The sequence below is a fragment of the Pagrus major genome, chromosome 17 (genome assembly GCF_040436345.1).
Source record: "Pagrus major chromosome 17, Pma_NU_1.0".
Lineage (NCBI taxonomy): Eukaryota > Metazoa > Chordata > Actinopteri > Spariformes > Sparidae > Pagrus > Pagrus major.
This window is the reverse complement of record NC_133231.1, coordinates 19,320,871-19,334,925: the sequence shown is the minus strand read 5'-3', so window position 1 is coordinate 19,334,925 and position 14,055 is coordinate 19,320,871. Positions and strand designations below refer to the sequence as shown.

General features: G+C 40.0%; 2 protein-coding genes across 2 annotated transcripts; both read left to right on the top strand.

Annotated features, from left to right (window-relative positions):
- Positions 1-217: 217 nt before the first annotated feature.
- LOC141011391 (uncharacterized) lies at positions 218-4,290 on the top strand. Its single transcript, XM_073484537.1, has 5 exons — positions 218-749; positions 1,117-1,223; positions 1,652-1,723; positions 2,007-2,153; positions 2,404-4,290. The coding sequence occupies exons 1-5, from the start codon at positions 737-739 to the stop codon at positions 2,755-2,757; spliced, it is 693 nt and encodes a 230-aa protein (XP_073340638.1). The 5' UTR covers positions 218-736; the 3' UTR covers positions 2,758-4,290.
- A 1,155-nt stretch (positions 4,291-5,445) lies between these two features.
- On the top strand, positions 5,446-13,439 carry grwd1 (glutamate-rich WD repeat containing 1). Its single transcript, XM_073486189.1, has 7 exons — positions 5,446-5,692; positions 5,785-5,902; positions 9,208-9,370; positions 9,487-9,697; positions 10,825-10,970; positions 12,220-12,411; positions 12,869-13,439. Exons 1-7 carry the CDS (start codon positions 5,470-5,472, stop codon positions 13,175-13,177), a joined length of 1,362 nt encoding a protein of 453 aa, XP_073342290.1. The 5' UTR covers positions 5,446-5,469; the 3' UTR covers positions 13,178-13,439.
- Positions 13,440-14,055: the final 616 nt, after the last annotated feature.

The following is a 14,055-nucleotide window of genomic DNA, read 5'->3' as shown; positions in this document are numbered from 1 at the left end:
TGTGGGGGAGAGTCCAAATGAAAAACATACGCTCCAACTGCATGACTAAACCTCCTTGGGCCTGGTTTGGAGGGGGGAGGATAGGGGCAAAGAGGGTGGGTGTCAGGGAATGTGGGGAGCAGGGGGGAGGGAGCCGGGTAAGTCAATAGTGAGGGAAAACGTGTGGCGGTGGGAGGGGCCGAGACTTAAAGGGAGCAGACAAGCAATCCAGCATAGCACTTTCACTTTGAGCTGAGTGTGGATACAGAGTGGCCAGAGGCAGAGACAGAAGAGCAGGCCAATGTCTCTCCCGCTTTATCCATTAACCAGCTAGACGAGTGATTCAAATTAGGCTGTTCAGGAAAGATTCTAGGTCAGTAGTGAGAGGGGGGAAAGGGAAAGAGAAATAGTAAAACAACAACAAAAGCTTTCATAGGAAAAGGCTGCAGCCACTCAGGCATTAGTGGGAAAATCCAAAGTGAGAGGGCAGAATGGCGTGAGAGGATAAATGAGGCATTTTTTGGAAAGTACCAAGGGAACTCAAAAGAAAGGAATGTATAAGGGATGTCCACAAGAGGACTGAACATCAGGCCGTGAAGGAGAAGAAGACACAGCAGTGCACCCTGTGTCAAAGACCTCAAGAAGCCACAGAGGAGGAAACTTTGCCTTTCACAGACTGACACAGAAACCCGTCTGCAGAGTGATTGCTGTCAACAAGAGAAATGGAGAAGTGTCCATTCTTAGAAAGATAAAAAGGATGTCACTGCCAGGTGAGATGCAAACAATTAAGATCATGGAAGTGTTTTTTTAGAAACTTTCTTCTTAAAGTCTGTAGAAAATATCAGAATGGGGTTTTTTTTTGGAGTCTTAATTTAATCTGTGAATCTAATCTGATTTGCTGTGTCACTTTGGTGTTACAATAGCATTTCCGGTGTGTCTAAAACGCAATTAGAGCTGTTGCAACGACGGACCATGTTTTCATGTTGTTTTCTGCACAAAAAAAGCTAATTGAGGCAGGAAATGATGTAACATCTCTCAGTAGGTTTTCAGTTTGAACAAGCAACAAAACCACAGAAAGTTTCCAACAATTATCTGAATGTGTTCTGTCTCTTTCCTTCTTACTCATGCCTCGAACAGTTTTGCTGTTGCTATCACTCTTGACTGTCCAATGTGGTGGATGTGGCTTTGAAATGGAGGGAGTGAAAAACATTAAAACAACCATCGACTCCAATCCGACTGGATTTGTAAGTTAAAAACATTTGATTTCATGATTTTTCTTCTTAGTCCTTTTGTTGTTTCCAAAATGAGAAGTGTCCTCTCTGTAGTACAGATATTTTCTATTTTTTCTTACCAAAGAATACAATCATTTCTTGATCTATTTTGGTTTGTATAGAGAGATAGTCAGAGGTGACGATCTCACTCGAATGATAATAATCAGCCCTACCTTGTCACCTGATAAGCTATCAGATGATAAACAGAGTTTACGACTGACGTGCGCGGCTCTACAAAGCCAAGGGAGTAGCTTCACCTCTGTAGTTAGTTATCAATCACACATTGTTCCTGTCAAACTCAGTTAGTACAGTTCAATGTGTTAGTCATTACAGTATAAACACTATTTATTTCATTTTCTGTGGGTTTATTCTCATCTTTCTCTTTTTCTTTTCTCTTCCAGCGGACAGTATTTCCTAAAGATTACTATCTAGTGCACCACTACACCAGAAACATGCTCTGTGACACTGATCCGGTGAGTTCCTTATCAGATAAAAAGGGGAAGTGAGGTTTCATGTACAGGCGAATTACCTCTGTCCTGAAACACACTTTTTAACAGGATAATCATTAACATTTACCTCATCTTCAACTACTGTTACAGGCCTCGTAAAGGCTCGGTTTAGGAAAAGTTTATTGTACCACTGAGTCGCTTCTGTAATTGAGCATTTGATGTGGTTCCTGTGGTGATTTGTCACATGTGTTTGGCACACTGAAACCTAACTTTGGGCTTGTTGTATTGCTCTACCTTTCCCCTGCAGTGTTGTGTGTTCCCTGCTGCAGTAGTCCTCCTGGATTCCTGGCATGTGCTCCTCAGAAACCTCTGGGACGAGCACCTAAATCACTCCTTAATCCTCGATATCAAGCAGACACTGGAGAGAATTATAAAGAGGAACAGAAATACAGAGGTAGGCTTTTCTTTTCAAATATATATTATCAATATGCCTCATTATATGTATGTCTCATTTTACTCTATTAAAGAAAGTTTAAAAGACATGAAGGAGAGAACTATCTCTGGTTATTTGGTATGTGATTGTTTAAATGTTGGCTTCAAACATTAATTCATGTATAAGCGTTGTGTTACTGGAGATTCTCTGAATGTGTCTTTGTTTACCTTTAATTGTAAATATTAATTTAATCCTTGTTTCCTTATCACAGAGGTTCCAGGAGGAGACGGACCTGGACCAGTTCTCCCCGTTATCTTCCTCTCCTGAAGAACTCCTCAACCTGACGTCAGAACTTTTTGCTCAGTGGCTCAAGGTTGGATGCGAACCTTCGATTGAAACTTGCTCCCTGCCCACTTTGCCCCCCTCTGTTGAGAGGAAGGATTACGGTCCATCGAGGGCCAGACTCTTGACCACCCGAGCTATCAGCGGTGAGGAGGAAGTACAGCCTGTCAAGATGATTGACATAACGCAGCCGCCGTCCAACAGTGGTCCCCCGCCCCTGTCGTATCGCGCTTCCCTCTGGAGCTCTTTGCTACTCAGACTCTACTGGTGGTTGTTGCCATAGTTACTGAAAAGGGTCTTTTTGATGATGCACACAAAATGCAAGACATTTCCTGGCACTGGAAGAAACTGAATGTTTTTTTTTTCTCTTATATTTGTGTCTTCGTGTGGTAATACAGTTAAGCTTTGTTATATGAAGTGACGTGCACCGGTTGCAGTTAATGTCCAAAGTTAGTTCACATAGCTAAGTCCTCTGTCCAACAGTGACTCTGCAACTCACACATATAAACGTATAGCCGTCGTCCTCCTTAGAGCAAGCCCCGAGCTCCAGCTAGCTATGCTCTGTACGCTAACAAGAGATAAATGCTGAGCAAGCCAGTGCACATAAGCCATCGTCTGCTGATGTGGAATTCATCACTGTTTACAATGAATGTTGTGTAAAATGTAAGATATTACAGTCTATGGGCGTTTACTTTTGTACATATTGTAAATTAAAAGACATTTAGATATATGCAGATTTTGGGTTTAACTTACCAGAACATAATATCCTGAAAGGTTGTAAGCTATATTTATTGTGATCTTTGCTGTGATGGACAGTATCTAAGTACATTTAACCCTTTCATGCAGATGCTTTGAAGCGATTTTGAACCATTTAAAGGTGCAATGTGTACGAATTTTAGTTGAAAACATTAAAATATTAACTGAAATTATCAAAAGAACGTCCACATTATGACATTATGACGTTCATGTATTGTGTTGCGGAGATATCTATTGAAGTTAGTAACCACCAATCTGTCTGGACTGCTTGCTGCAAAGCTAACTAGCTAACGGTAGCAACAGTTAGCTGTTATTTGGTGATCTGCTGCCCCCTATTTGTTTTGAGTATGAATTCGACAGGATGCCAGTTCTTGCATATTGCACCTTTTTGTTGGAGAACAATATCACAATTAGTAAATCCTCAAAGCCTGGTCCACAATTCCTGTTGATGACTATCTTTGTATGTCTTCGTCATTTTGACAAAGCCTCTGGTACCCCTGGAATAACTGTCAAATCCTCTTATTCACAGAAAAAAAATCTTTCAACTTAATAAGGTGTTTGAAATACTTTTATCCTGATTTTAATAACGTTTTTATTGTACTGTTTTTTTCTGTGATGGTTCAAAACATCCACCAGAGTGGACATATGTATTTTCAGACACAGAAAAAAAGGCAAATATTAAAATGTGGTTAAAAGTATTTCTGACATGAAATATTTTCTTGAAAAATATTGTTTTTCCATTTTATTCTGCTTTATATTTCTACTCCACCAGATTTCAGAGGGAAATGTTGTATTTTTCACTTTGCTGCATTTATCTGACAGCTGGAGTTACTGGTTATTTTAAATGTGTTGCATTGTTATAAATTGAACTACCCAGCAGTTTATTAAGCTGTTAATAATAGCTCGCTGGCATTAAAACATCAACAGATCTATAATCTAATAGAATTGAAAATGCTGTAAGTGCTTTTGATACTTACTCACATACTTTTTTTACTTGTAACTGAGTATTTTTTTTCATGTTATGGCTATTTTTGCTTCAGTAAAAACAGAGAAGAGAGTATTTCCTGCACACTCCACTGTTTGTCAGTAAGAAAACTTGCATACTTATATTTCTGTCCAAACTGCAAGAAGAGATTAGGTTTTGTTTATGATTTTGCAATCCTGCTACATGACACAGAGCTTGTGTTGGAGCCCACATTCGTGTGAGCTCAACCATCACTGCCGGTCCTTTTTAAGAGTCAGTCCCGGTGTAGAAATCTTTTACAACTATTTTGTAACTCTGATATAAACTGAAAGACGAGTTGCAGATGAGGGAGGAATGTGCCCTGAATGGGGGAAAAAAGAAAGACTCCAGAGAGGTTCTGACTTTTGTCAAGAGCAAAGGAGTAACAAAAGTGTAGCACTCGGTGCTCACACTTGCCCCTGCTTGTACACACCCACGCATGATATGTGCATCATTGTACTCACAGGAGGCTCCCTGTAATTTCTTAATCCTTAAAGTCTGGAGGTATTTTGCCTTGGCCACAATGGGAACATACTTTTGGCTTCAGTGACCTTTTTTTCCACTCAATTTGTGTTATAATTTAGAAGGATTGGATAAACGTACAAATTACAGAAGGGTTAGATAATCATAGTGTGAGGAGGGAAAAAAATTGGACAAACAAAAATGTCATAAAAGACTCCAAGTGCTGTTCTTCTGGACTGTGGACGGTGCTCTTTTCCAAGTAGCTGTCACTTACAGATAAATATCTATGCTGTGTGTTCATGTGGGTACCAGGCTGTACTACACACTGCGTTTACTAGAATTAAATGCAATAATCTGACTCACTGGGAGCACGCGGGATATCCTGTCCCGGGTCAGCACATGACCCCAAAATGTGGGACTGATCCATCTGATTACTGAAACAAATGTTGCCCTCCCAGCTGAGGAAGACGACCCTGAAAATCCACTTAACTCTCCTGATATCGGGCCGAATTAAAAATGTATGTTTAATCAGTGAAGTTTGGGCAATTTCCGAGACAAATATTTGCAAGTCTGATTTTTTCCTGGCAGCAGGAAGCCAAGAGCCAGAGAAGCCAGCTGAATTCCCGTAAACGGGGGGAGAGAGAGGGGAGAGAGGAGAGACAGAGAGGCAGCCGGGGGAGGAAGAGGAGGAGGAGGAGGTGGAGGGGGAGGAAGAGAGCTGGGTGTTTAAACCACGTGGCCGCGCAGCATACCGGAAGTAAGCAGACTGCCAAGATGTCTGCGCCCGATGAGGACACGTTTGCCGAGGAAGGAGGCGAGATGGAGGAGATGGACGAAGCCGGCAGCGACGAGGATGAAGGGGTAGAGATGGATGCGGAAGGAGCGGACGGAGAGGGGGAGAAAAAGGTGTACGTCCCCGGGATCGAGCCGCTGAAGCCCGGAGAGGAGCTGGAGATGGACCGCTCCGCGTACCGCATGTACCACGAGTGCCAAACAGGCAAGTGGAGACAGCTGTGGTGGATAAAGTTAGCGGATAGCTTTACGTAACAGCTTGAAACCAGCAGTGTTGTTTTCCTTGGTTGTGTTCAGGTGCTCCGTGTTTGAGCTTCGACGTCCTGAGAGATGGAGACGGAGACGGCAGGGAGCAGTTCCCCCTGTCCATGCTGCTCTGTGCGGGCACACAGGCGGACACAGCTCTGAGCAACAGGTACACAACATGACAAGTCTCATAAAACTGAGTCTGCAAGGCTGCTGCTGCTGCTGCTGCTGCTGGTACCATCTCACATTACATTAACTTACAACAAACCTCTCTGGGATGTGGTTACAGATGGTATCAATGAATATATTCAGGCAACAGGGACAGAAGTGTTGGGCAAGTTACTTTCAAAATGCAATACAATACATATTACTACTTACCTTCATTTTAAAGTAATATATTACGTAACAATGTTACTGTCTATGTAGAGTAATATATTACTTCATACACAATTTTTTTTAGTTACTTTCAACAAAATGCCCAAATAACCTCTATAGAACAATTAAATAGCCGAGATCTTTTTAAATAAACAAATGGCCTTGGACACAGGGATGAACAGGCAGATAAAGGATCAAAGTCTGATATATTATGAGATGGGGATGAATATTTTTAATTGTAGGCTCAGCCATATGAAACACAACAGACCTATATCTTCTATAATGTAGCCTATAATGACATGACAAGACCTAAATCTCTTTTTTCTATGCCTTTTTATTTTAGTCCACAGAACAATAAGTGCATGGGCATATGTGATTCAAGAATGTAAATTAAAGAGCACTCAGAGGATTAGGCTTCATCATTAGGCCTACGTAATACGGCTCATTTCAGTCACACAGACTTAATAAAGAACTTATAGGCTCGACTATATTAAACACACACACAGCCTATATTAATATGGTCATGTTGGTGTGGATGGGCTCTTAAAAACCAATAAACGCTTCACTTCGGTCAGTAACGCGGATTGTAACGCGTTACATGACGTAACTGTAGTAATATTCTGCTGCAATATTATTAGTAATGTGTTATATTACTCCATTACCACATAAAGAAATATATTACCCGTGTTAACCCCCAACACTGGTGTTCAGAAGGTTAAACCAGTGATGGAAAGTACATTAACTCAAGTACTTAAAGGTGCACTGTGTCGATTTGGAGAAGAAAGTTTAATCAGAAGATAAAGATCTTCACTGACTTTTTTTATGCCTAAAAAAACTAAATAAACTCTCAGAACAGTGTTCTGGGGACCTTATTTTCCTCTGAGAACAGCTTGTTTATTCACTTATGGTAAAAATACGTATTTCTGAGTTTGTATTATTACCTCATTAATATTGTAAATATTAGAATTGTGAGTGTAGCAAAATATAATTATCAAATAAATCATGATGTATTATTATAGGTTAACATAAGATAAGCTACCCTGTTGTATATAAAGTAATTACATTTAACAGCTCCAACATTGAATTGATGCTTACACATTAATGCATCAGCTCTACATGATGAGTATTTTTACTTTAGGTACTTTAAATATATTTTGATATACTTTTGTACTTTTACTTTAGTAAAATTTAGGAGTACTTCTTCCACCACTGGGTTAAATTAATATTTTAAGCCATATCGGGGAAAAAACTAATCACACACAAGAAAAAAATGCAGGTGAAAATGTGCGAATGAAAAAACATTTTAAAAAAGTACAATAAATTAAATTTAAATCAACAACTCAGTTTGAAACAATTATAAACATACACCTTAAATTGTTTAACAATACTGTCCGCAGTGTTTCTCAATACAAGGGGTGTGTAATAAACAATCTTGAGTTCAACACAAAACAAAATTTGGAGGAAACTGTGGAAATCTGGCTTTGTGAGCCTATAAACACAACAATTTAAATGTAGTTAGTCTCTAAATTCAAAAAGGAGACCACACTTTATGTGATAGGGACTAAAAAGTTTTCCACGACCAATAAAGCAATTGGAGTCTTAACTGTTAATTGCTTATGCAAGAGCAACAAAAGGGAGAAACGCTGGGTCATAAATTGTAAAAAGTTAATAGCAGTGCGTACATCCAAGAGTCATTTTCCAGACACATCTGATGAAGGGCTTGGGACAAAGCATCACATGTGGGATGTTCTTGGGAGCTCTAGTGTGCAGACTTTAATATGAATTAATTGCACAACTTGATATATGAATTTCTTTACTTTTATTAGAGAGAAAAAAAGTTGCATTATGTCAAAACATTTATATTAATGTTATGTTCACATAAAAAGTGGTGGATTCCCATGTTGACGCTGTGCAAGCCATCGTGTCATCAAGATGGTTTTATGTCTGAGTTTGTCACGTGAGGATTAAAATACTGTGCATTGAAATGACCATAAACATCAACATTTGGTTTGTATACAGCACGCTGATGGTCTTTGGCTGATGTGAGACGTGTTACATGTTTGGTTTTCCATTACATATTATGAAATGGCAAGTTGGACACATAAAAGCAACACAAAAAAAATCTGTTTTTCTAAAGCACACTTTATTTTGTTACTTTTCCAGTGTAAACAAACTACATACACAAAGTAGTATGAACTTTGGATGCTATGAACTTTAGTGAACTCCCAGCATAACAGCTTTAATAGAGCAGAGGTCCTTTAGCCAAATTATGTGAAAAGACCCATGTTTGAGTGCAGGTCAGTAAGCAATTTAGCAAGTCGCAGTACCGCATTATAAAATAGTCCATAACAAATAGATTCAAGCATACAAAATTATATTTAAAAAAAATTGTATATGCTACTGGAATGCAATGAAATAGATGTATAAAGAAGCAGGACATGGAAATGAGGCCAATTACCCCAAAATTCAAGTTTCTAGATGACATAATTAGAGGCACAGTGTTCAGTTACTCTTGTTAATTTATCTTAATCAATTATGAATTGATCAGTTTACTCCTCAGGGTAAACTGCTTGATTTCTGTCATGAGCTTACATCTATCTTACATCTTTGTATTTAAGAGGACATTAATGAAAAAGTCTTAGACATCATGATGAAACTCTTAGTTACTGTTTTGTAAAAAAGTAGATGAAAGAAGAAATCAGTAAAGGTGGCATGGTCAACAACCATATAGACAGTATAGCACATAATATTATGATTTTAGGGAATTAACTATTAGTGAATAATGAGTATTTTGTCTATTTGCTCACAGTGTTCAGGCATCTGCTGTTGCACTTTTGCACAGTTTCAGTTTTGTTTTGACATCGTTCCAAACATAATTGAAGAGCTGGTCATTTTCCCTTTTTATGGGTCACTTTCAAAACATTTTCAGAGATTGTGTAGGTTATTTTGTCTTGTACTGAAACGCAGCACTTGGATACAGATAACAGACTAAATTAGATTCTTATCTCTCAAGTAGTTTTCTTTTGCAGACTATACACCACTCTGAAACAATGTGATAAGACTCTCTGCTAAAAAAGGCATTGTTTTACTCTTTTGCAGACTTCTCGTCATGCGCATGCATAACCTTCATGGAACAGAGAAAGAAAAAGAGGGTGAAGAAAGCAGCGATGAAGAAAGTGATGATGATGAGGAGGATGAAGATAAGAAGCCACAGATGGAACTGGCGATGATGGCTCACTATGGAGGGATTAACAGAGTCAGAGTATGTTGTGTGTCATTTTCCATTTCTGACATTTGGATGAAGTAATACATTCAGTCTCCTGTATCAGAAAACCTTCTAAGGATCCAAAGTTTCTGACTTTGCTTCATAATTTTCAGGCGACCCGACGTGGAGAGCAGTCGCTGGCTGCCGTGTGGTCAGAGAAGGGACAGGTAGAAATATTTGACCTCCAATCTCAGCTGCAAGCCGTCCACAGTTCTGCTGCCATGGCTGCTTTCATCAGTAAACAGAAAGAAGCCACGGCTCTCTTCAGTTTCTCAGGACACATGAGTGAAGGCTTTGCGATCGATTGGTCTCCTACAGTACCTGGTAGGTGTCGCCTCTACCTGCAATGAAATTTCCAGGTGGAAAAATGACAAACTACTCACATACAGTCAGGCCTCTCTGGCATCGTGTACTATAAGTTGAGTAAAACTTAAATGTCGTCGTGGTTCAATTTGCTTTACAGACAGTAGTCCAACACAGAGGTTTCTGTGTAAATTCCCGAGCTGCAACTTTTCGATGCCACAGACAACCAAATCTCATTGTGACAACATCCACGTTTGCTGGTTATTTTATCTTCTAAATGAAAACCTGTCCAAACATCTTTCGACACTTTAATCCAGAGGCATCCAGATACAGTTTACCCAATTTCCCCCTCGGGGATCAATAAAATATTTCTGATTCTTATCCCTGCTAAAATCCCTTGCTTGGCTTTTAACCCATTTTAATTGAAACCTGGGTTATTCTGCTTAATATGAAACAGCCCAAAAAACAAACAGGACTCAAAAAACAATCGCCTTAGCAGGGGTAAAAAAAAAAAGACATAATAGTTTCCTTTGCAAAGATGGTCTGCTGTTACGTAATGGATAGCAGCAATGTAATTCTAGAGGCTAAAATGTGCACAACCACAACAAAGAAAAAAAGTGGGACTCATCAGTACCCACGTCAGAGTGTGTAGAAAGTGTTGGGACAGTCTCCATTTAATACAGATGATTCTATATGACCTCCATAAGCAAACGATACCATCAGTGAGAAGATTGGCGACTTCTGCATAGTTACATAATTTTTAATGCCTCTCCAACCTATCCAGGTTAGATAACTCATGAAATAAAAAAAGAGTTGAGTGCTGAGTATGAGCGATCTCACAGCCTGATGAAAGAAGCTGCTCTGTAGTCTGATGGTACGACAGTAAATCAAAGTTTACTTAGTTTCACCATCGTCATATTAGTTATTAATCTTACATAGCCACAAATGGAGAATTAACTCATTGACAACAGCTGTGTTTTTTAAAAAAAAGAAAAATACTCTTACTTCTTTGGTGCTCATACCGCTTTTGTCCACAGAGGCCGCCAGCGTCAACAAAATTAAAGTCCCTTGGAGCCGCTTTAAAAGAGAAGTGCCTGTGTGTCTGTCAACCACAAGCTGAATTGCACATATTTGTACTTTGTTGACAGGTCGTCTTGTCAGTGGAGACTGTAAAAAGAACATCCACGTGTGGGAGCCACGAGAGGGCGGGACTTCCTGGCAGATTGATCAACGACCTTTCAGCTCTCACACCAAGTCTGTGGAGGATCTGCAGTGGTCGCCCACTGAAGCCACAGTAAGTTTATTGGAAAATAGTGACGTAATGGGTCAGACTGAGGCACTGTAGATGTAGATCTGTCTGTGTTGATTTCCTCTTACACTAACAATACTTACGTGCAAAGAATTGGACATACCTATTAGGTGTCATTGCTCACCCCACTGATCCTAAATAGTCAGGATGGTTCAAATACCGAGGAAGAATTTTTCCACAGGGTAAATTACATGAAACTGAGCTCACCAGTGCTGTGCAGGCGTAGGGATGGAAGAACAGGGTGTGCTCAGAGACATCAATGATCGGAATGAATGAAACTATGTTCACTTTAAAAAACACCTGTTACCACTGTAGCTATGTGCTGTCACTGTGTTGTAATTAAGAAACAGACTAACATATGTCAGTTTCTGCAGCGGCTAACAAGTCACCTAACTCGTTAGTGGTATGTGGATCCTACCACCGCAGGTTTGCCTTGAGTGAAGCTCTTGACACTCTGTATAACCTTACTGGTGTTGACAGTAATTTCTCAACACAGTGAGGATTGCAACAAGTATTGAATACAAAATATAAACACAGAAAGCCAACTCTCGAACACTACATGGATAGAACGAAAATAAGTTGCAAGAAAAACAGTAGTTTTGCCAACGGCACAATCAAACAGGAACTTTGCCGATTTTTAACCAGCTTTGTATCACTACAATTTTGGTAGTATAGGCAGATGAACACTGATAAACTTCTCTCTATTTTGCTGACAGAAACCCACCAGAACGTGTCATCTGACAGATTTGAGGGCTTATCAAGATTGTTGTTCCAAATTTTGTAAATGTGCATCCACAGACACAAAGCGGTATAGTCAGATCTCGAGAGCGAGAGGCGCTGCTTTGAAACAGGCAACGATTGAAAACAGAGGCTGAAAAAACTCCAGTCAAACTGTTAAACAAGGCAGTGCTGATCCAATATGAGCCACAATCCTGTTCATTGTCTATTCTTCTCTTAAAATGTTCTCAACAACATATTTTAGAGTACCGTTTGGATGTAATACGATATCGCTCGTGTCTAGCTGGCCACCATAATGTTTCCTGTTCAAAAAGGTCTCCTGTCCAAGAATAAGACTGCCTTTTTTGTCTGTTTTCTCTGGTCATGTAGCACCAATTTCAAAAACATTTGTGTCTTTCTACTGCACAGACAGCCCAGTTATATGGAAGGGCCATCTCTCCAGTGGTGATATACTTAATGTGTGTTCTCAGACTCTGTACTCTCTTGTTGGCTGCAGGTTTTTGCATCTTGTTCGGTGGATCAGACCATTCGTATCTGGGATATCCGTGCCCCGCCCAATTCAATGCTCTCAGCCAGTGAAGCTCACTCATCAGACATCAATGTGATCAGCTGGAACAGGAGCGAACCATTCATCCTGTCGGGAGGGGACGACGGGCTGCTGAAAGTGTGGGACCTGCGACAGTTCAAGGTAAAAAACTAGAGCAAAAAGTTTAATTTGATTTTTCTCGAAAATCAGGTACCTTATGAGTAAGCAAGATAATTCAGGTGACAATAACACAGCTATGAGTTACGACATGTTGATGCATGACAGGGAGTGAAGATCTCATTGTTTGAGTGTGTGTCATAACAATAAAGACAAACAGTGTTACGTAGATGTATTATTACACCATCAGATGATAAAACGCCTTTACAGTTTGGCAGCCACGCCCAACCAATAACATTTGTCCATCTTGTGCCTGCTGCATAGTTGTGTATTATTACCGCCGTCAGCCTAATAATGAATACATTTTTTATCCACCAATTATTAAACACACTCCAAACCCTGTGTTTTTCTTGTTGCAACTTGTGAAAAATAAAGCAGAAAATACACAGATTAATAAATCAGTGTTGATCCTTCGACTGATACTGTCTTGCTCCACCTGCAGACCGGCCGGCCCGTGGCGAACTTCAAGCAGCACAGCGCTCCCATCACGTCCGTGGAGTGGAGCCCCGTGGACTCGAGCGTGTTCGCCGCCTCGGGAGCGGATGACGTCGTCAGCCAGTGGGATCTGTCAGTGGAGTCGTCTGACGTGGGCGCCAGGGTGGAGGGGCTGAAGGACTTGCCCCCGCAACTGCTGTTCCTGCACCAGGGTCAGTCAGAGATCAAGGAGATCCACTGGCACCCGCAGATACCTGGTGTGATGATCTCCACGGCTCTGTCGGGATTCAACGTGTTCAGGACAATATCTGTGTAGAGTGTTTGAGAAACATGATTTCTGCATGCACATGAGTACTACACATGTAATGTGTAATGAGCAATGTGCCCAAATATGTTTAATAATGTACATAACTCTGCTGTGTAGGCAATAACTCTTCTTCTTTGACGTTTATTGGCCGAGGTAGGCGCCATATGGTCTTAATTGTTCCTATTGAACTTTCAGTCTGTATGTTTTACAGAAGTGTGAACTATTTTAGGCATTCCTTCTTGTATGCTTAAAATAAATTGTTTCTAAACCACGGTTATGTTTTCTTTTATATTTAACGAGAGAGTGGTCTGTTCTATTTCTGTTTTTTATTTTGTAATTGAGGACAGCACAAATTACCACTGGTGGACAGAGTACTAAAAATCTGCACTCAAGTGCAAGTACAGTTACATCACTAAAGAATGACTCAATTGCAAGTAAAACTACTGGCAGTAAAATAATACTTCAGTAAAAATGCAAAGTATCCTGCTCTGTTCTGCTCAGTGGTCATGGTCACCTCTCCAAACCTGCACCTGCTGCAGAGTTTTGTGTTTTTCTCCGTGTTTGAGGGTTTTCATTGGTTTGCGATCGGTTCGCCTTACTGGCTACAAAAATTCAGATGAAAGGTTTAGATATTAATTCAAACTGTACTCGGTACTCAATTATGATTTTAAAAGTAACTAAGTTGATCATATGGTGTTAAGCATACTCAAGTACAAATAGAATTACAGACTTGAAAAAATACTCACTACAAACTGTTAAACAAGGCAGTGCTGATCAAATATGAACCACCGTCCTGTTTGTCTATTTCTCTCCTGAAGTGTTCAACAGCATATTTTATTGTATTGTTTACTTGTAATACGATATTGCTTGTGTCCTGCTGGCTGCCA